At 33.8% G+C, this 24,764-nt stretch overlaps 1 protein-coding gene across 4 annotated transcripts in view; it reads right to left on the bottom strand.

Annotated features, from left to right (window-relative positions):
• LOC123548445 (prolow-density lipoprotein receptor-related protein 1-like) overlaps window positions 1–24,764 on the bottom strand; it is a 70,608-nt gene that overhangs the window by 31,138 nt on the left and 14,706 nt on the right. For 2 of the 4 annotated variants that reach the window (XM_053546407.1, XM_053546404.1), the window contains exons 2-7: window positions 14,504–14,744; window positions 6,388–6,622; window positions 4,987–5,244; window positions 2,717–2,969; window positions 2,020–2,185; window positions 756–866 (exon numbers count right to left, since the gene is read on the bottom strand). In XM_053546407.1, the coding sequence (XP_053402382.1) occupies window positions 756–866; window positions 2,020–2,185; window positions 2,717–2,969; window positions 4,987–5,244; window positions 6,388–6,622; window positions 14,504–14,633 (1,153 nt within the window). In that variant the 5' untranslated portion in view covers window positions 14,634–14,744. Of the gene's footprint in view, window positions 1–755; window positions 867–2,019; window positions 2,186–2,716; window positions 2,970–4,986; window positions 5,245–6,387; window positions 6,623–14,503; window positions 14,745–17,319; window positions 17,461–19,024; window positions 19,042–24,764 lie in introns of those variants that run through there. The other 2 variants (XM_053546406.1, XM_053546405.1) reach the window with 2 other exon arrangements.

The raw sequence follows: 24,764 nt of genomic DNA, 5'->3' as shown, positions 1-24,764 counted from the left end.
ATACAAATACGCTTTGTTTCAATGCAATAATGTTTCATGAACACCATCAAAACTTTTTTCTGTGTATCGATATTTCATGACCGCAGTACAAATACGCTTCGTTTCAATGCAATAATGTTTCATGAACACCATCAAAACTTTTTTCTGTGTATCGATATTTCATGACCGCAATACAAATACGCTTTGTTTCAATGCTATATTTTATGAACACTCTCTAAAACAGTCTGTTTCTGTGCGTTGACATTTCATATACAGCCGACCGTAATGCTTCGTTCTTATGTATTGTATTTTATAAGAGCATGCGTTATATAAAAAAAGCAACTCAGCTTCTATGTATTTTATGAATTTACATGAACGTTGAACCGAAGTGCTTTGTTTCTTTATGGTAATATTCATGAAGATTAACAATGAACAAAAAATATAATTATTTCGATATCGGCCCACTGCTATTACGGGTTCCCGTGCTTTTGTGTTTATGTATTTATATCATTAATTCATGCACACTTTGGAAACGTTTAATGAATTCTTCATTCGATGATATAATTGTATCTAATATTCCAATGTATATTAAAGTTATTTAAGAACTGTGATATTTGACATTAGTTAATTGTGGCAGAACCAGTACATCAAAAGTAGTACATGTTGGGTGTCAAAACATAGCAAATGTTTGCAAGAAAGCTACCTGATTAACCACGACATTACTCGGCTCAAACTGTCGAAACTACGAGTATAAAAATATTTTACTATGAACTCACTTTGACATTTGCCAGTACTGCTATCTAGCCTGAATCCTTCTGAGCATGCGCAGACTGCGCTCATGACTGTCGTCAGACACATCTGATCACAATTTAATTCAGCACAGTGATCTGTAAAGTCAAATATTGAATAAAATGTTTTACAAATGCTTTCAAATCATGTTTCTACTCTGTCACCAATTCTTAAAAAGGTATAGTACAAATATTATCCTGGATGAGATGATGTGTCATGCGCTAAATTCGGATCCTTAGCTCAAAGGTCAAGGTCATCCTTGGAGGTCAAAAGCCAACATGACTTTTTTCCTGTCCGGTCTGTAACTTAACAATCCTTTAAGGGATTTTAATATTTATTGGCAAAAATGTACCCTATAGTAAGACAACATGTCATGCGCAACACTCAGGGCCCTAGCTCGCAGGGCAAGGTCACACTTAGAGGTCAAATGTCTATAAACTTGTCTCATGCAATACTCTTATCCCTAACTCAAGATCAAACTTATAGTCAGAGGTCAAATGTCAATTAGTGTTTTCTTTCTTTCTGGTCCATAACTCTGTCATTTGTTAAGGGATTTTAATATTTCTTAGCACGAATGTTCCCAATTGTGAGACAATGTCTCATGTGCAATAACCGGACCCAGTCAATGTCACACTTGAAGGTCAAAAGTCAACACTGATCTTTTTTCTGTAAAATATTTTGATAAAAGCTGTATCAAATGGACCAAATTAAAAAAGTGTTTATTTTTCATAATTACTTCCCTTTAATATAATGATTTATTACATTTTGTCCAATATTTTCCCACCAATTTAAAAATGAAATGTTATCAAAATTGATACTAAATACAATTTTATATTCAAAGATGTATTAAGCAAGCAACAACTATATATTTTTTGTATATACAAATTAAACCAGCTGCTGTGCAAAAACGTATTGTATATATAGTACAATATTGTTTAAACGTCACTGACAGATATCAGATCATTATGTTATACTACTGTAGAGGAAATTATTTGCCTTCCAGTAGGGAACTTAGCATTGCATGGTAATACTTCATTCAAATGTTTTGCCTATAATTGTAAAAAAAAAGTTTTGAGAAACAGTGCTTTCAGAATTATAGTATTCACTCAAAAAGAGGTAACTGATTATATGAGCGTTAACTTTCTTCTGTTTTATTTAGAATTATTTAGCACATGTTTTATGCACAGGTTTCGACAGAAAGAACATACGAAGTTTTTGGCAGACATTAACAACCCAAATTCATATAATCACCTTTATCTGTACGTGGCTGCGTCTCCTCACCATATACTGCAATCCCATAGATATCTTGCGGGTAAAATGTAATAATATCAGCCTCCATTTTACCCTTATCAGGACCTAGAGTCCTATTCAGTGTATATAAGTAACCATCGTATATATCGCTTACATATAACACTGTCTGAAAAATAAAGTATCTGAGCCATGAGATTCGACACACATTTTCTTGCAAAAGTGTACAAGTGCCAACACATGATTATTTGTCGTTAAAGTATTTTTATTTACATTCTAATGTATAATGTATAAATATATAATAAAGGAGTACCAAAAATAGAAACAAAATTATTCATTTTAAGAAGCATTTAAGCTTTATAAAAGAACTTGTGGTGAACGGAAGCCAAATTAGCACAAAAGTTATATTGGACAAAATAATGACGTCGTTTAAACCTAGTCACTTTTTTTACTCACCCACAAAATTGACACTGGTTCGCTATGCCAATGTAATTTATTACCATACAATAAATAAAAAAAAGAACATTTTGCAAAATAACTGTATGATCTCAAATAGATTTTTTAAAAACAAAAAACCTATCAGATACAACATGCTTAGAATAGTTTGTTTGCTATCAATAAAATTACTACAAAAGGTAGTACTCTTCTACGACTTGCTGAAATAATTTATTTGAGAAACAATGTTGGCACTGTAGCTTACCCTGAATAGCGCCATATCATATAAAATAGTTCTTGTAAGTGTTCTTATCTTATCGATACGTTGACCACTGTATGTAGTGGTCAGTATTGCATCGACATTTTTGTCTATCCAGTAGATCCTCTGCTCAACAGTGTCTACTTCAAGAGATGATGGGTTTTTCGTAAGGTTTGCAATGAGTATATGTCGCGAACTTCCGTCTAGATTTGAATATTCTATCCTAGGATACACGCCGACGTCAGACCAAAACAATAACCTGTAAACGATTTTGATCACTTACTAAAATTCTTTATTTCGGTGCACTTTGTTGAGAATGACCAAATAATAATACCTGAGCAAAGACAGACCGGTACAGCACGTGTCACGGAGAGTTTTATTTTCTGGAAGTTTTAAGCAGTGTGCATATGTATTGCTATTATAAGCATGGCAGTTATTTGATTTTTGGTAAGGATAACGCTCGGAGAGCATATACACGAAACGGTGTTTAAACAGCGCGTGTTCACTTTGTTGACACACGTTTACTCACCTACTGAAATTAAAAGATCAGGGTAGACTTCCCGGACGCGTAGCAAAAACAGCTAGAGCCATACATCGTACAATGGGCCCCTTGACAAACAGAACTGTAGTGGAAAGAAGTTTGGAAATCCCGAACCCAGTACATTTTAATAATAATTAAGACGAGAGGATCATTGTGGACTTGCTTGAACAGTTTTTGTAAAGTGTCATGCTAAGAAAATATTTGTGAAATTATTTTGAAATATAGGCAGTGTTTTATCACAGGAAGATACTTTAAAGCTTCCGCTAGATAACTACGAGGGGGTAATGACATTATGCGTTTGTGTTTGTGCGGCTCTCAGGAGGTGGATATGGTACTGATGGCACTAGAAACTAAGATAAAATCTATGCTTCCAAAGGATATTTTTACAGCAGCAGTTTTTTAAGTTATGTGTGGTGGTTGTAAGAAGTCTGTCTAAAATTGCTTTTAAAATTGCAATATTTTTTCGTTTGAGATCGATCAAAGAAAACATTCATTTTTGCTTTTATAGAATACTGTTTAATTAAGGTACTTCTGCAAGTTCGAATCGAAACTTTTTGTACAATTTGATTAAACTCTGATTTTTCAAAACTTTGAATACAGTCAAACCTGTATACAAAGACAACCTTCGGGAGAGCCAAAATTTGGTCTTTGTTGGGAGGTGGTCTTTATTCATAGGTTAAAGTACAATGTAAATGTTAAAATGGGAAACAAAACATGTGGTCTTTAGAGAAAGGTGGTCCCTGTTCAGAGGTAGTCTTTAACACAGGTTTGACTGTATACCTAGAAAATTCAGAAAATAAAAAAGATAGGGTCGTGTGCTTGATTTTTTTGCTAGACTGATTTGAAACATCTGGACCTCACGCAATATTTCATAATGGTAGTATATGGGGAAATCATAACTTTTATAACATTTTTGCGAATAAATATTTTTGTAAGATGTAGATTTTGATGAATCTTCTCAGAGTTATAAATAACCACATGGTCTATAATTTGGTGAAATCAAAATGCTCATCTTTGAGATATTTGACCATGATTAAAGCGGATCGGACATTTCACGCCGATTTTCAGACATTATTTTGAATTGTTTAACATGTGTTTTAATGTTATATTTTGACTTTAGAAGTATAGCAATAATGTCATTGTGATAAATTTATTCACAGGTTTTGATTAATTGATAAAATGATTTTCATTTCCGGACGCCGAATCCAGACTTTATTCTACGTTTTCAGGATAAATGACATTACGCCATCACTTCCGGTTTATCAAACGTGCATAATAACCTTAAGCCGGTAATCGAAAGCGTGAGAGGTGATGCCCAATTCATTACTACTCATGAAGTGGAATCAATTAAACTTAGTATGTTATTATATTGCTGGCTTAGTTCTCTCCACAGAATGTATAGTGTTTTCAAGCTTAAAACTACTGTAATTTTCATTTTCAAGCGGCGGGATTTTAACTGAAAGTAAACGTATGCTAACAAGGTGATCATGTACTGTTATAACATTTCTTTAGCTTCAGTTATGAGACTGAATCTATTGAGACAAACGGCTCACTGAGACAACAGTCATTTGATTTAACTGGTAACTAAATTTATACTGAAGAAAACGTTAAGGCACTATGTTTCATGTTATTGCATCTGCAGAGTATCTCATCTTAGGATTCTGTAAATGTTTTAACACGAAAATTCATAAAATATGGAAGTTTGAAATTGTTTTGGAAACATCAGTATTGTTACCCTTTAAATGGATCTACCGCAATAGCCGTAGGTGCTTCTAGATGTTTGTCAACAATGATTTTATGATAGCCCATCTTCAATTTGTCATTCTGTCCTGGCGCGGCTACAATCCAACGAAATGCTGTATCGGCCCAATACACAGTATGAGACAGCCAATCAACAGCTAATTGTATATTTCCTCTCGAAACTCCAATGCGCATATAGTCGATTTTAATATCCTTCAATTGTTCATTAAAGCCTGTTCCAAAAGCCATTCCGCTGCAAACAAATTGTAATTGAACTGACACTTTTGAAGTAAATATTATATCAACCATAACACAGAAATGCTTACAAAGTATGTTCCTAGTAGACAAGGTTTGAAATCGTCAGAAAATTCTGAATGTCGTTATTTTGTTCTATAATCAAGTGCAAAACATTCAATGACAGAAATGTCTGTACTATTGGTACAAAACTGTAGCAAGAACTACCGGTAGCGTTATGCAAAAGTAAATCACATGATACATTCAAAAGGGATCTTAAGACACCGTATTTTAGAGACTTCATGGCATTTTTATAATTTTTCTGATAATTGTTTTATATGCAATAACAGCAGGTGTTATTTTCTACGTTTCTTTCATTATTTTTTAAACTTTGTTAATGTACAATGCCATTTATTATGTCATTGCATAGAAATAGGCTTTTAATTTCACTTTCATAATATACCTTTATATTTGTACTTGCCGAATATTTCAAAACTTAACACCAACTATGATAAAAACATATTGTATATATCAAAATATCTAGAATCCAATGTCAGCTATTATCACACGACTATTTCTAGAATAAAATGGCAAGCAATGTTCTATCAATATTTCTACGTTAAAATGGTAACTCTAATCATATAGGCCTTATTACTTTATCATTGAATAGCAAGCATGGTTTGTGACAATCATGATTTAAATGATATGATCAAAATATTATTTCTAGGAGTAAATGGCAAGTATGATTGTATTACTATTTCTTAGAGTGACCATGGTTTCTACACTTATTGTAAAACTAAAAAGTAATAATAACTTAATGTTACTTTTAATAATTAAAAGGCAACTATGGCTTCTTCTTTAATTAAAGGGCAACTGTAGTTTTATGATTATTTCTAACATTAAGGCAAGGCCATGACTTCATGACTACTTCTGGGACTGAAAAGCAACATTATTATAACAATGTTTAAAACTATGTTCACACTGAGATTAAAACTGTGCCATTTCCACAGAAAAATAACTTTATAAAATACAATAGCAACCATAGGTTAGCATATCATACACTTAAACTGAAATGATAGTGTCCGTAAAATGAAAAATTAAGTGAAGTACTGCACAGTAAAAACTGGTTCAACCTTAAAAAGAAGCAAATAAAATGTCACACCTGGAATAGTAATCGTGCATGAAGACAGTTTTCGTCCAAAAATCGACACTTATACTTCGCATATTTGTATCTGGATTATTGTACTTCATTTCTGGAATGTCTGGGGTTATGGCGTCATCATATCCAGCATCTTCACCCGTGACATTCTCGTAGCCCGGATAAGACTGTAAATGTCTCAGCTTGCCTTTGTACCTATCAGCCCATGAATAATACGTCGTAAGAATAAGGCCGCGATCTTTAATAAAGAAAGCATTATAATTCACTGATACATGTAAACAAGATGGCCCTAGGTCGTGAGAAACACACCATAACACAACATAACTGTGTAAACATGTTTGACCTAGTGATTTCATGGGAAAAAAATTCTGACCAATTATCATTAAAATTGTAGCAAAAATCTTGAGTATAAGTAAGTATTTTCTTTGATTTGACCTAGTGACCTAGTTTTTGACCCCAGATGACCAATATTTGAACTTGACCTAGATTTCATCAAGGCTATCATTCTGACAAAATTTCATGAAGATCAATTGAAAAATACAGCCTCTATCGCATACACAAGTTTTTTTATTTGACCTAGTGACCTAGTTTTTGACCCCAGACTACCCATATTTTGAACTTGACCTAGATTTCATCAAGGCAACCAAACTTTATGAAAATCCAGTGTAAAATGCAGCCGTTATTGCATACACAATCTTTTTCCTTGATTTGACCTAGTGACCTAGTTTTTAAACCCAGATAACCCATATTCGAACTTGACCTAGATTTCATCAAGATAATCATTTTGACAAAATTTCATGAAGATCAGTTGAAAAAAATAGCCTCTATCGCAAACAAAATGTTTTACTTCGATTTAACCTAGTGGCCTACTTTTTGTCCCAGATGACCCATATTCAAACTTGACCTAGATTTTATCTAGGCAATCATTCTGACCGAATTTCATGAAGATCAATTTGAAAAATACAGCCTCTATTTTATTTGATTTGACCTAGTGACCTACTTTTTTGACCCCAGATGACCCATAATCAAATTTAACCTAGATTTTATCAAGGCAATCATTTTGACCAAATTTCATGAAGATCAATTGAAAAATACAGCCTCTATCGCATACACAAGGTTTTTCTTTGATTTGACCTAGTGACCTAGTTTTTTGACCCAAGATGACCCATATTCAAACTTGACCTAGATTTCATCAAGACTTAATTTCAGGAAGATCAATTGAAAAATATAGCCTCTATCGCATACACAATGTTTTTCTTTGATTTGACCTAGTGACCTAATTTTTGATTCCAGATAACCCATACTCAAACTTGACCTAGATTTCATCAATGCAATTATTTTAACCAAATTTCATGAAGATCAATTGAAAAATACAGCCTCTATCGCATATACAAGATTTCCTTTGATTTGACCTAGTGACCTAGTTTTTGATTCCAGATAACCCATATTCAAATTTGACCTAGATTTTATCAAGGCAATCATTCTGACCAAAATTCATGAAGATTAATTTAAAAATACAGCCTCTATCGCATACACAATGTTTTTCTTTGATTTGACCAAGTGACCTAGTTTTTGAAACCAGATAATCCATTTTCAAACTCGGTCTAGATTTCATCAAGATTATTATTCTGACTTTAATTCATGAAGATTAATTGAAAACTACAGCCTCTAGCGCATACACAATGTTTTTCTTTGATTTGACCTAGTGACCTAGTTTTTTTTTTATCCCAGATGACCCATTTTCAAACTCGGCCTAGATTTTATCAAAGTAATCATTCTGACTTAAATTCATGAAGATTAATTGAAAAATACAGCCTCTATCGCATACACAAGGTTTTTCTTTGATTTAATCTAGTTACCTAGTTTTTGATCCCAGATAATCCATTTTCAAAATCGGCCTAGATTTCATCAAGATAATCATCTAACCAAAATTCATGAAGATTAATTAAAAAAAAAATACAGTCTCTATCGCATACACAATTTTTTTCTTTGATTTGGCTTAGTGACCTAGTTTTTGATCCCTAGATGACCCATTTTCGAACTCGGCCTAGATTGTATCAAGGTAATCATTCTGACCAAATTTCATGAAGATCAGTTGAAAAATACAGCCTCTATCGCATACACAAACTAAATGTTGACAGACAGACAGACGACAGACGACGGACGCCGGACATCGAGCGATCAGAAAACTCACCTCAGTACGGAATCCTGTTTCCGCCATCGACTTTCCGACTAGACAGATACGCGAAAATTTGAAATTAAGCATCTAATTTCAACTTTTCGCGCTAAAAATTTACCGCGAAAAGTCGAAAAATTGAAGTTTTTAACACGACAATTGTCGTGCAAACGTCAACTTCTCGATCTAGAATCAAGCGCGAAAAGTAGAAATTTAAAAGCCTAAACTTCAACTTCTCGCGCAAAGATGTCCCGCGAAATGTAGAAATCTTGAAGTTTTTGACCCGAGAATTGTCGGGCAAACATCAACATGTCGACCCATAATCTAGCGCGAAATGTTGAAATTAAGTGGCCTATCTTCTACTTTTCGTGCCAGTTCTTTGGCCGATATTTTCGCGATGTTATCGCATAAGTTTCGGACTAACTAACTAACTCTAACCCTAACCCTAACCCTAAACTAAGTAACTCTAACCCTAACCCTAACCCTAGAACGAAAAGTCGAAATTTAAGCGATAATATCGCGAAATTATCGGCCAAAGAACTGGCACGAACAGTAGAAGTTAAGACTTAAATTTATACTTTTCGCCCTACAAATTCAGTCGATAAGTTGACATTTGCACGACAATTGTCGCTTTACAAACTTCGACTTTTCAACTTTTCGAGGAAATATCTTAGCACGAGAAGTTGAAATTAGCTCTCTTAATTTCTACTTTTCGCGCTTGATTATAGGTCGAAAAGTTGATGTTTGCACGACAATTGTCGGGTCAAAAACTTCAAGATTTCGACTTTTCGCGTTAAATTTATAGCACGAAAAGTTGAAATTAGATGCTTAATTTTAAGTTTTCGCGTATCTGTCTAGTCGAAAAGTCGATGGCGGAAACAGGATTCCGTACCTCAGCATTGCTCAGGTGAGCTTAAAAAAAACCTGAGTACTAGGGCGGGGCCAATTTTGATCTGGGGCATGATTTAAATAAATTTCGTACAGGACCACTCGACAATGTCACATACTAAATATTTAAGCTTTAGTCTTAGAACTTAGGACAAGACGATTTCAATGCTTTTGCAATTTTAGCTCTGCCAGTCATGATATTTAACCAACCGGATTCATTTGAACATTATAAGAGCCCAGAGTACAGATGGGTGGACGGACGTTCGGGCGGCGGAAATGCAGCGACCCAATAAGTCCCGTCATAACAACAAAAGATTTCAAGACTTTATGTATTGTTTCGAAATTTTTGAAAAGAAGGCTAATCTTTTTGTTTCCGAAGTTTACATATGATCTTTATTGCACCGAAAGCACTCAGTCCGACGCTGATCTTAAGTGATATGCGGTATAACGTTTCAAATATTCAGGTTATTGTGCTGATCTAAACTTTTTTGACTGCCATGTACCTTTTCCACTCAGTATGGATAATTGCCAATTCACGTTATACGCTTTTCATAACTGTCAGTACCAGCTGAAAAATCTTTCTATACCATCAAGAAATTTAATGCACCAGTAAGTATGACCCGATAGTCAAATATCACGGGACTTCGTATGTTTGCGTATGTTTTTAACCGGAACAAGTTAAGATTTTCACAAGCTGATTAGGTTCAATTATGAACAACAAATATTTTTTATGTCTAATTGTCACTGATAGATGTGGAAAATGCATAATGATTTAAAATGTCTTTAAATTTGCTTGAGAGAAATTATTGCTTACAAGTGCTTTATTTTATTTTAAAACATTAGATTATCAGATTATGAAATGATGAAAAGGTTAATCTCTGGCTAAGGATATAAGCGTGAAAAGATGTTTTTACTTTTCAATTTATCATAATAAATCGTGTAAAAACTTTGAGCGATCAAAATTTGTGATTCTAGGTTTTTCCAAATACATGTTTTATTAGGGTTAAAGTCATACCGAACCAAGTATTTGTCATATTGTTAGTCAAGCTATTGATGGTAGAAGGAGAAGCCAGGTCCATTATTTCATCATGGGCGGCATTAAAGACACGTATCCCTTTAGTCTGTATTTCATTTAGTTTAGAGTCTGAAGGATACTCGAGTGTAACTGTATAATGTAACCACCCGTATAGTTATCAGCTGTTCCACAACCCTTTATGATTAAGCACACCATATGAGCCGCGCCACGAGAAAACCAACATAGTGCGTTTGCGACCAGCATGGATTCAGACCAGCCTGCGTATCCTGTTCGCTTTCAAAGCCTATTGCAATTAGAGAAACTGTTAACCGAACAGCATGGATCCTGACCAGACTGCGCGGATGCGCAGGCTGGTCTGGATCCATGCTGGTCGAAAAGTCACTATGTTGGTTTTCCCGTGGCGCGGCTCATATATTGTAGCAATAGCGAACATCCTTGAAAAAATGATGTTTGCGACACAAGCAACGCTGCATTAAAATGTAATTTAAGGAGGGACAGTAAGTATTAAATTTGCACATTAGTTGTCAAAAAACGCAAAAAGACAAGCTTTAAATAGAAATCATAACCAGTGCACCCAATATTGCATTTTGTTTCGCAGCACCGGTACAAATAAGGTAAATTTGGTTGAGAGTTTTGATTTATGAGCTGCAATTTATTATTTGCAACGATATGAAAACTATCCAAACTTCAAATCTAGATATACACTCAGTTCCAAAAGAAAGTGTGCACTTAGTTTTCTGTTATTTTTTCTCGATTATTTTCATGAAAACTTATAATGTTTGGTACCAAAATTTAAATCAGTTCGTAAACAAATTGGTGTGCATTTTAGATTTTGAGTTATACCTGAGAGTTAGTGTATGAAAAAATGAAACAAAAACGTCGGAGAATTTTTTGAAATATTTAAACTTAAAAAAGTGCACACTTTCTTTTGAAACTGAGTATATATATGTGATATGAATTACAATTCATATAAGCTATTATGGTAATAAATTGTATATGTTTCGGTGAGAGCTTTCAATTTTCTCAAATTTATATGAATTCGTCAAATTGCATGTAAAGATGTGCTATCTGAATAGATTATTCAAATTCAATTTTTTTTTACTGAAACACTAAAACACTAAAAAGTATCTGAAACTTCCTTTTTTATCTTTGTTTAAGTCTGGAAACGAAAAACTGTAATAAATTTTGTAATGTCTTATAATATATTTGAAAATTCGTAAATATATGTTTTCCTCTAAATACAGCGCTTCGTATTTGTTAAATAACATAAAACGCCCATTCAATGTATAACGGTGTTGGATGTCGATGCAGGGGCAAGGATGTTGCAAAATTCATTTAATGAACAGAACCAGTCAATCAATCCAAGTCTGCTTTTATTTTGCTTGATTGCGTTTATGCCTCCACGGGATCTTCTTTATACTTTATCCTGCTAAATTTCTAGAATGAACTCGTCCATCTTTCAATTTGGACAATACCATTAACTGTTAAAAAGGGGTGCTTGCCAAAAAGATACTGACTGAATGGCGAACAGTGCAGATTATGATCAGACTGCACAGATGTGCGGGCTGATCATGATCTGCATTGACCGCTAACGCAGAATCAATCGTGTCCAGCATTATAAGGGTCAAGATTTTAGTACAGTTTTTAAATGTCATGCGGCGGCCGTTACATCTTTCCCCGTACTAGGAATCAGTGTGCTGTTATATTTTCTGACCATTCGGGATCATGGAGTCCATTCAATGTACATGTATGGTAAAATTGTGCTTAAACAGGTTCAAGAGGGTGTGAGTGGTGTTGCACTTCTCATAAACCGAGTATGCTGTTTGTTTGCAAGGGCGTAGGAGCTGGGGCGGCAGGGGCGGCACCCGCCGCCCCAATATTTCGAGGAACAGCGAAATGCCGAACTCGTAAATTTTTGAAAAGGCTAGGAAATATAATTGAGAATAAAAACGGCGGTCTTCTCTTGCCAATTGTCAATTTATCATGAAGTGCATCGGCGACTGATATTTACACAGAATCCTGTCATATCGCTGACACCTTGCTGGATCACCTTGATGACAGGGTATTGTACAAAATTGATAAACCGCAACGTGGACCAAGGTAGCTATACTTTCACGCCCCGCAGACTCGGAATATAGGCGAAACATTAATAAATGAAACTTAATTCGTATTTAATTGCTTACTGCCGAACAGATTATAGACACTTGCAATATTAATGTTGTGTCTCAAATTCTGCCGGAAAAAAGGTAGTTTCTACATAAACATGGAAATTACCTTTATAATGCCATTTAATGACTAAAATGTCATATGGATTGGATTACGCCTTTAATCAGGGTCTTGTCCCCTACTTATATATTAATGGTTCTACCCTGGCAAGACGTTGTCCGTATCTAACATCGTACCACCATTACAGTGTTTAAACACATAAATAAGTGTGAAAACTTGAAAAAAAACGAGTAAGTTTAGCCCAAGAAGTCGCCAGATTGCACCATCCTACTCTAGCTTTATATAATTTTTCCCGGTGCCACCACGGATCCCGTTGATGCTGGGGATAATATCAGGCCCGGATCTAGGGCCATACCAAGGGGTGGGGACGTGTTCCTCTCCCCCCCCCCCCCCTCCCCGCCCAGTCGGATGAGAAGTTACCTAAAATCATCAAAGATGTACCCTACTGTTTTGGAAAAGGAATAATATATTCTCAAAATTTACACTCAGAAACGCACCAGAGGTCACCATTTCACAAATATTTCAAAAATTTCAAGGGAAAGAGCCCCTGGCCCCCTCCCCAACCATCAAGAGGGGAGTAACTAAATTTAGACCTAAAATGTATCAGAGGCCGCCACTTCATGCCTGTATTTCAAAAATTTCCAGGGGGAGAACCCCCTGACCCCACCCATAAATTGAGGGTAGTATCCCCACCAGTATATGCACCTGAGGCCACCATTTCATACCTGTATTTCAAAAATTTCCAGTGTATTAACATGAGCAGAGGCTCCCCCTCAAGTACCTACCCGCTATCGGAGCTACGCGCCTCGGCCATCCAGTTAAATATTTCTGGATCCGGGCCTGAATACCCCTTCCCAATACCCCATCCGCCGCCCCAATGCTCAAATCGTCCCTACGCCCCTGGTTTGGTTTTATGTTTCCAAAGAATCTTTACAAATGATTTTATTCCCTCGTCCCCCGAGCTCGAACACATCGGGAGAAACTTATAACTGACAGGCCGTGATAGTTTTAGGAAGTCATGCACTTCCTACTTTACATTTTTGTGTACTTGTAGAAATTTATGTAAACAACCGAATTTAAGAAAAGTGACTTGCTTAAATGACTCTATTATGGCAAACCGACTAGATTAACTGATTGAATTTAGTAAAATCGACTGGATATCTTATATAGTGTTAAAACTGCGTTAAAGAGTGTTTTACCTATCAAATAAAGAAAGACAACTATTGAATCAAATCAGATAACATGATCTTTTCTATTTACGTAACTTTGAACTGTTTTACAGCGAAACTCGGGTGCATTGCCGAGATATATTGTGTTGAACTGTTTCAATTTAACCCTTAGCCTGCTGTAGGCGAATTTAACAGCCTTTGCAAACAGCTTGGAACCAGATCAGACGCCGATTAAATCGGCGTCTGATCAGGTTCCAAGCTGTTTGCTACTCTGACAATATTTCCTCCAATTTTGGAGCAAATTGAATGAACTTTACAATTTTAGCAGACGACATTTCCAGCAGACGACAATTTATCTAGCATGCTAAAGGTTAATATGTTGATTTAACCCGGACAATCGTCTTCAATTGATATCTTATCTCAAGTGAATGGCCGCTGCGTATGTGAAATTAACACCCCTTCAAATACGCGTGACTGACCACAGTTACGGATTTTTTCAAAATGTTCATGTTCGATAACTCTGATAGCCTAGACAGTGTTAAGTTATGGATTATTCTATCAATTTTACACAAAACAAATAAGACGCTTGTTTCGTACAACAAACTGAGCAAAAAGCATTCTTACCTTTTGGCCACGGCGATGACGTCGGACTTTCTGTGACATCTTGTCCGAATCCGCTAGAAAACAAGCCGAAAACAAAAAGAATGCAAACACTTGCTTCCATTGTTGTAAATAAAAGTTGTAAAAAGTTCATGGATTTTCAAAATTCTTCTTCGTCTCGGTTTACTTGAACGTAATTATATTTGATGCTCTCACTTAATCTAGTCGAAATAACTACATGCGAAATCTCGTTGTGTTCATACACCTGTAGAATATGCAAAATAAACATTACATACGTCTCTGTGAAGCACATATTTAAAATGTTGTTAGTAGTAAGATTAGTTTGCATCAGATTTCACTCTATTCTTAGACAGGGTTTTATATTACATCTTCAGTCGCATAGTTAGGGAGCTGGTTGCACAATAAAAGGTACATATGGTTATGATTGGCAAAGACATTTTACCACCAAAGCGAATATGTACATGAAAATACGGTCTCTTGTGGAGATTCTTTTCACTTAGTTGAACGCACCATGGTAAAATGTTAGTTTCTTTCTCTTTCGAAAAAAAAAAATGTTTGTCTTAAAGGCTTACATATATTTCCTTACAAAGGTTTCGTATATGTAATTTACGTATGGGTGGTATGGATTCTGATGAAAATAGCTAAAATGTTGTCAGTATAAGTAAACCATATCTTGTAATAGTTGATTTGGCGCAAACTAAGGAATATATACAGAATATACTGATTTTGCATGGTTTTGTAATCGGAAAAAGTTTTTACTTTTTGTAAGTTAGTTAAACAAAAAGAAAGATAAGAAGAATGTCTGTACAGTAATCACTGATTCTAAAATTGAATGTATCCCTTACTTCTATTCTTTAACGTTACGTATATTCATAGAATACATTTAACATATCCGTTGCAGTAAAAATGGGTTTGTTTCAAACAACACAATGTAGATGAAATAGTAATGACAATGTAAGGCTTAAGTTGCCCAAAACATTTTGAACGAAATTTATAAACTTACAGGTACATTTTAATATTCACGGAAAACTGTATCAGTTTCTATCATTTCTTTGTTATGCATCGTAAAGTATATTTACGTGGGGCGTTCAATAAATGAACTATACACGGAGTATCATCATTTATTGAACGCCCCTCGTACAGTAACTGGTTTGCTTTTACTTCTTTAAAATGACAAAATAATCGTATAGGTAAATCATGTTCCTGAAAGTAGAAAAAGCGGACACGACGGAAATCTCGGTTTGATTGAGCCTGTCCATGGTCGGGAATGGAATTGCAAGTTCTGTAGAATTGCAAATTCCGTAGACCCGGGTTGAGCAGAGCTCAGTATTTATATATGTTACAAGTTCAATCAAATAGTTAAGAGACATCCGCAAATGAAACCATTTTAACCGAAAGCATCCTTGACAAATAGGAAAATATAACTACGCGAAAGAAAAACACCACAATTTTACGTCAATGCATTTGACAGAGTAAAAAATATTGACAGGATTCAGCAATTTGCAAGTATTCTGATAGCCAATAAAAGTTCCGTTCAGACCATGCTTTTACCTTTTTGGTGCAACAAAACCCTTAAATTTAGAATTCATCAACATTTCACAATCGTTGGTTAGTTGGTTTGTTTGTCAGATCATGCCAAAGCATGGAGAGAATTTAGTTCATGCGCATGAGTCAGAACCTTTCATCGAGAGTGAAGGGCACTGGTAAAGACACTTTGGTTAAGATTAACGTGTCTCAGTTATAAATTTGAGCAATGTAAGGGATTCTCCAGTGAGCGTTATACATGAGAAAAAGAGCGCTCCATTTGAGCACTGGCAATGTTATCCCTGCAATATGACAGATTTCTGTTTCTTGTCGGCTATGCTAGTGTATGGAAATATACATAATTTCGATCGTAAACATTTTAAAATTAGAAGCTTTCTAAATAAACTGCATATATGAGTTATGTTACTTTATATACTTGTTTTTTCTTGGAAAAGTTTATTTTGTATTCACGCCCACACGAATACAAGGAACTGCATCTTTGATATTTATAGGTTATTAACTTTGTATCGGGAAATATGCACGAGTTCTTTAGCGGAAATATTGCGCGACTTTAGGAGCGCAATATTCTTCCGCTAAAGAACTCGTGCATATTTCCCGATGCAAAGATAATAACCTTTTTATTACATACGCATCTACACGTATAAATATTATGTAAATATCATACATATGTTCAATAGCCTGAATAGGATATATAAATGTAAACTGTATTTGTTATCAGATAAAACGTAAAACTATCATCTCTTATTATAAGTGATGACAAGAGTCTAAATACAGTTTCACACCCGTTAAAGTTATTTCATTCATTATTTTTGCTGAGAAGGAACATTTATCATCCATCCAAACGTTCATACTGTCAACTATTGTCTCGGAGTTACGTGCTTTTAAGCCAATAGCATTTGTTCGATCATTTTAATTTCAGACAATGCAACGCCATTCATCTTCTTTCGCAATTGATTTTACACTTATTTTACTTACACTTATTGACTAGACATAGCTTATATTACTTTTAGGAACTCAAGTCCTTTTTTAAACTTACCACCCATCTACTGATTTATTGTCTCTTTTTAAATGCAGATTAAGAATCAAGGTAAGATGTGTCTTTTAGTTAAGGAAATGTATCTTATAAACACATGTTTTCTTGTTGCACAAATTACAGTGAACCAGAAACAAAATGAGTTGTTTTTTTTATATTTTCAGTCGAAAATATAGATGCGCATACGCGTAGGATATTTTGACAGTTTGGATAGCTAATTTTAGTACAACTCTTTACATACCTTTTTCCTGAATAATTTCGTCGGTTTCGATGTATCCCCTGGCAGTTTTATTTATTTTCCAAATTAGAAATGCATTCAATAGTCGTTGAAATCGGGGTACATAGCACTTTTATTCAGTATATGAGCTATTTCCACAAGCTGTTTTGTATTTTGCGCTCCTCCTGTGAAAAAGGTTACTGTTTGTTTAGTATAATGGTATAACAAACGTTTCTATGGTGATATATTTTGTAGTTTCTGTATGTGAGGACAGTTCCCTCTCCGATGGAAACATAATAGGAACTTGTTCTAAAGCAATTGTGGTGTGTGAGTTTTATAATGAATGAATAAAATATGCAAAAACCACCTGAATAGTCACCACCATATGAAATTCAGGCGTCAGGAGGAAAAATATGGTTCCGTACATGAAACTTAACGGGAAAGAAACGTATGTAATAAGATCGATATCTCCATAGACAAGGCTATATTTAATCATTGATGTGAAAAGTATATATTGTTAAAACGTTTTCTCTTTAAGGGACATTCTTCGATGATTGTATATTTGGTAAATGTTTCAAAACTGGCTAAAAGTAACAAATTTATATATACGTCTTAACACTTTACCAAAATTGTAGCTATGATGTTTCAGTTCCAACGAGGTACAAAATGGCAGATTTAAGTGACTTTTAAATATACTTTCAATTTACATGTACAAAATGATGATATGTTTTATAACTACTTTTAACCTATCTATAAGGAGCACGTGAACACCAACTCAAAAACAAAATACATATTTACAAATTGTACAAGAAAATTGTGATATCAATTTCTGTATTTAAGACCTATTTTATTTTATAATATGATGATAAATCGATTATGATACATCGATTATATTACTGTGTAACATGAAAATCCCATTTGAGTTGAAATATTAAATATTATCGGTTTAATCACTCTTTCGCGTATATTTAATAATAGATGCTACATCTAGCAACACTGAATATCTCACTGGACATCGGCAACAATCAATCGTTAAAGAACTTAAATATTACCATTTACACTCTAAACGCGATTTAATAAACATTAGAAACCCAGTTACCAACTTTTTGGCGACTTCGGTGACCCGCTCGTAATTTTGATATGACCTACACGTGCGTGTGCAAAGTTCCCCTTCAGAACAATAGTACAAATTAAAATCTTCCCTGTGAAAATGTCATCATTTAACAATGGCATATATAATATTGAATTCAAAAGGCATTAAAGCTTCTTGATCATCATAAGATGATGATAACATTAAATGTCATACAGTTTAAAAAGTTACCATTACACTCGGCATGAAAGCTCATTGTTAGTTTCTTGTATCATCAAATATATCCAACTGACAAATCAAAACTACTTCAAAAGTATTAATTTCGCATTTAAAATACTAAATGACCATCGTTGTCGCTGATGAAAAAGGAGGTTGAACTAAAATGTAAATATTTACAGAAAATATTTTTTTAACATCACCATTCTACGGTGCCCCTAAAGTGACATGTTACACACTTTTTTTCCAATTAGGTAATGTGAGACTTTTTTTATTTCGTTTAAACGAAATAATTTCGTTTAAACGAAATAAAAAAAAAAGTCTCACATTACCTAATTGGAAAAAATGTGTGTAACATGTCACTTTAGGGGCACCGTAAAACCGTTTCTATTGGATACTTTTTTTTCAGATAAATTAACTTACGTGTACGTTTTTTTAGTTTGTAAAACCATCTGGTTCTAAAAATCCCCGCTTTCTTAGACATAACAAAATAAAAATATTGCGTGTTAAAACGTGTGAATTATAACAGTTACAGATTATTCAAAATTCTTTAATCCTTGTAATACATAACAGTCATTTGCTTATGTTATTTGCAACGTATCTATGTAATTTATGGCAAAGGTGTATCAGTATCCACTTTGTAAAGGGTTTATATTTCGATAATTGTATGTGTCTTATGAGTCGTAAATTATGTGAGATGTTCAAATGCGTATCTCATCTTGAAAAGCTAAATTTATGTATAAAATAATGTGCGTATTAAAGTCTTTACTTCTTACTCACACTAAAGCATCGCAAAATTACACTTATTTGAATATTTCATGTGCCATTATGTCATTTCAGTAAGTTAATTAGCATAATACCCAATTCCATACATTTTTGAAATTGTAATTCTTAGCAAAAAACAAAAAAAAAAAAAAAACAAATTGTTTACAGGAATGAAAAACGTGAATATGATCAGCTAAAAGTTCAGTAATTCCAGTGCGTAATGAGCATTTTATGGCAATTTTAGAATTGTATAACAGCTAGTTACGTTTTTTTACATGTATTGTCATTTATGTTGACACTTATAGTACAAAATTACATACAACGAAATTTCTTTTATCTAACAAAACCCGAGACTAACGCAGTAGAAACTTCGTCTGTATATTGTACATGCTGCATAGGTCATTTTGCTATTGAAATTGACTATAAGTCACTGAATCGCTTCCTTTTTTATATTTGTGAACACAGATTTGTTTAAACGTTTTTACTAAGGCATTGCAATCATCTAAAAGAATGCCTTTTATCCCCATTCAGGTAGCTTATCAATCGAATATAACAGTGATATACGCCTAATTTCCAAATAAAGATAAAATTCAGTAGTATTATGAATTGAAATCACATTGAATAACTCCTATGTAGAATATCTACTTTACCAACCCCATTATTCTGATTTTCATTTCAAAACATTGCGCACATTAATGACTATCATACACACATTTTAAAACAGGTTTCGATATGGTACAGGTATAATATGAATAAAATGTTCGACGGTCATTGACTAACATCTCATGAAGTTCTTTCATGTAAGCACAATTATAATGTCATTGTCTTCATTGTATGAACTCGGCAGATCTTGAAACTCAATCACAGTGTCTGGTTCATGTATTATTCCATTTACGTGTAAAATTAGGATATGAATTAACTGAGAATTTACTTTGTATTAAATGTAAAAGTATTTATAAAGCTACATTTTGAACCCCCAGGTACGTTACAAGATTTTGCTGAATCTTACTTTTGTTGTGCAAGATTACGACACAAAATAAGACTGAACTTCAAACAGGGCAGTTATACACCATTCTTGCATGTCAGACAGGAATTTCCCGTGTTTTGGCGGTGCTCGAAAAAAAAACGCATCTTACATCACGTGCTGAAATTTATGGATGAACGCGTAAATACATAAGCTACTATAACAAAATAGTCCTTAAAAGAAAAACATTTGTTTTATCATATTTCTTCTATTGATTATATTAATTAAAGAATACAGTATGCAAGAAAAAGAATCTATTACTTTTTGAATGTGTGGATGGAAACATCTGGCTCTCGGGTAACTGTTTCGAGGTAATTCGACAGAGCCTCATTACCGCCTAAACAGTTACCCTCGAGCCAGATATTTCCATCCGCCCCTTCAACCAGTAAAAGATTCTTATATTCCTAGGTCTTTATATGTGGCAGCAGATACATTTTAAATTTAAGAAATATATGCGATCATGGCAATTTTATAACAGCATCTCTTTTTACCCTGTACAGATTGCCCAAAGTTTAATTCGAAACATTACAATTATTCTACTGGTAGATGTTGTTTTAAGGCTTACTAGGATTTCCTGATAGTTTATCAGTATAAAATACGAATATCACATTGCCTTCAGACACATATCTTAAAACCAAGGACAAGGATTCCATAGAAAACTCCATGTTCAAAGAAACAAAGCAACAGGGTTTGTAATTAAGGCGTATGCATTGAAAACATTCGCAAACATATAGATACTAAAGATAAGTAAAACGTAGGTGAAATACTATAGAAACATTGTTGGGCAATGCGTTAGAACGGTCAGCGTGTAAATAGCTAAAATATATCAGTCATGAACTGTTTAGACCATTTCAAATATTTAGTATAGGAAATTGTCAATGTATCTCTGTTATATGAATGTAGAAGTAAAAAATAAACAAAACACTTGATCAAATACAAATTGAAAATGGGGACAATATATTGTTTGTAAATCATGTTTAGAAGAGCCAATGAATATACTGTCATTGACCTGGGCATTAATTTGATATTCGTTCATTTCTTTTGAAACCGATTTTGATACCAATTTAAGGGTTCTGCAAACATTGAAGCCCAGGGTAATAACCTGGTCATGACTACCGATGATCCATTTCAATATTTTCAGATCGTTTTGCCTTGAGCAAGTTTACCTTAATTTAATAAACGGCAGATATTTTTTCTGGATCCATATGATTCGCCATCCATGTACATGATGCTTTAAAAAAACCACTTAAATGTGGAAAAAAGAGGACAATTAAGTTTGAATTAGATTTAAGCGCAGCATTTTCACAAAAAACTCATTTCATAATGAATTGTTGTACAATGTTGATATAAATGCTGTAGCTGTTTTGATACATTACAGAAATATTCAGCAATCCCAGGTTAACTTTCTGTATGGGTTTGTTAAGGTTATATCATTTTTTGCAAGTTATGAATGTCATGAAATTATTGGTTAGTGTTGGATTTTGAATTATGAAAATTAATATATGCTATTTCAAATTATCAAAAGCAGGCTAAATCACTTTTGCTACTGTTACATTAATTTACCTATGGGAGTCTTGATTCAGGCTGAAATGGCAATACAAGAGTTGTCCATACTGCATCAGAGTTTGAAGATATTTTGTTTTTATATTAAATAGTTTTGTTTAATCGTAATACAAAGGAAACTGACATGCATATTTAATTAAGTGATGCACTTAGGTATAGTATGCCAAAGATAAAGAAAAGAAAAGAAAAGTAGACTACATAAGCATCACATAAACCGTTAGCCGGTGAAATATTTGAAATGTTTTATGCACAAAATTCCTTCTGTTTCTTTCGATAAAATACATTTCTTAAAACAATTACTTAGCAAAACACACAGAAGTAAACGTGACTTTTTCGTTGTGACTTGTTTATGTAACATGGTGTACTAAATTATGCTACTATATTTCCTTATATAAACTGCGTGTTATTACAGCGTATTTTTTTTATTAATTTAGCCAAATATGAAATATATTGTGTTTAATAGTGTAATATGAAATAAGGCAATGCCTCAGTCGGGAATCGTTACAGTCCATCAGCTTGCCCAGAAATATGCGTTTGTATCAATTTAAAGGAAGATTTTGGAATAAAGAAACAATACTGCACATATTTGTACTGATGTGCAAGATGTTGCGGTTCCGACAAGTTATGTGGACGCTTATAACGCTTATAACGCATAAGGAAAAAGCGTATTCTTCCAAAAAAAATCCGAAGTCAGACGCTCTGTACACGTGCTAGACTTAGGGATAGACTCTAAAATTTTCAATGATAGTAATACATTAAATAAAGTCTAGAAATTGATCTCCAAGTCCTTGAAATAACCAAAAATGATTTCACAAATGTGAAGTTAATGATAGTTTTGTTAATATCAATAACAGAAGTTTTAATTCTTAATTTAAAGTTGTGATCCACAAAGAATGACAACTCTTGCCTTGGGCTAGTACTTATAAGCAGAGATATCTATTAGTTTACTTCCCTTTCAATTATACAATTGAGTGGAAAAAGAAAACTGTTTTAGACACAATATCATACTTTTTTGCACAACAAAAACATTTAAGATTTATTCATTTGTGTTTGATTCACACCTCAAAACATGGTTCCTATGATTTTGTCAACTTATATATGGTACAAAATTCTACTCTTTTAATTAGTTAAAATAGATTTGTTTCATAAATGTGATTAAAATGCAAAAGACATATCAAATTTACAAAATCCTATCTTATAATTATATGCGCGTGTCGAATAGCCAAAAATAGTGTCCTATAAATATATGCACTAATAATAGTAACCGGTTTTTGGAATAACCTACTAGCGCTTAGTCATCACTAAATCACGTGTGTGAGGCAATGTTATGTGTAAAGTGGGTCACAGCTCATTGGATCTAGAACCATGTTTGATCGAGGGAGACGTGATCTTTTCTCTGCATGTCTCATTGCCGAATTCCCGTTATTTATATAAATTATACCATAAGTTGAAATGCACATATCTAAATTATCTTGACATCAATTGCAAATCGTTTGAACATACTTGAGTTCCCCCATAGATGACAAAAGAAAATACTGTTATCTTGCTTCAACCTTTAATGTACATTGTTGGCTATAATATTTTCACTATTGGAAGCATAACTGTTCTTTGCAGAATATTTGTATTTCCTCATGTTGTACATATGTACCTGAGATGAAATAAAGAATTTGTCTGTCTGTCTGTCTGTCTAATTAACTTTTAACAAGCCAATAATAAAATGAAGTACCAGTAAGTAAATAATAGTGCAGATAATACAGTTTTGCTTGTATCAAAGTGTCACAATAGAAGCACTTTTGTAATACAGAACACCTGGTAGGATTAGTAAAGGTGCAATTATATTGATCTCTATTTCCTATGCCTACTAGACTTACAAAGTCTGTTGAGATCAAATAATCTGTAATAATATTAATTTCTTCATACTGACACTGATATTTTCTCAGAAAAACATTTTCTCTCTAGGCTCATCTCAACAGAGACAGAGGCAAGAGATATTGTAATTTTTTTCAGAAAGTGGTATCAGAGAGGATGGATTTTATGGCCAGTGCTTTACATTTTATGACTCTAACGACTGATGCCAGTCTATACACGTGCCGGAAGACCACATTTTTTAATTCAATAGTATATCTCATTCGGTATATATCGCATGTTACCGTAGAGAGATCGATCCCGATTTTTGATTCCCTATAAATGGTACAATAGAATGACATGATACATGAAATGTATACATGTTTTGTATACCTAAGTACTGATGTTTAATGGTTTAATGATTAAAAAGGTCAACGGACAATGACACATGTGAACCTATAACAGGTTGAAAAAGGGGGACAATATTTTTTCCGTTGTCAGGTATCATAATAATAAGATTTTGTCATTGAATGGAATTAATTACGGAATATTATTCATGGCTTGCTCTAATAAAATGAAAAGTTCTACATCTTTTCAGACCATGAATCTAACGGTAACCCATATTTTTATTAAGGAAAAATGCAATGCAATACACTCTCACTAAGAAATCAAAACTTTGGACAATGATTTTGATTTTTTTTTCAGAATGATGAGGTCTATCTAAACATCACATCAGTAATATAGGAAGGTTCAGAACATCTGCCCGAGGTTCCCCTTTCAGATTGATATGATATACATTCACGAGCATGTTTCTTCCTCTTGGTCTTGCAAAATATATATCGTTGCCGTACTGTTTTGTTGCTTTTTATCTTAATATATTCGGATCGTTTCATGCTATAAAATTCTTTCACTAGTTGTAGATGCAGATGGAACTATCCGGCTTTATTGCAACTGTTTAGGCGGTAA

This window comes from Mercenaria mercenaria, chromosome 6 (assembly GCF_021730395.1).
Source record: "Mercenaria mercenaria strain notata chromosome 6, MADL_Memer_1, whole genome shotgun sequence".
NCBI classification, from domain to species: domain Eukaryota; kingdom Metazoa; phylum Mollusca; class Bivalvia; order Venerida; family Veneridae; genus Mercenaria; species Mercenaria mercenaria.
This window is presented reverse-complemented; position numbering and strand designations above follow the sequence as displayed.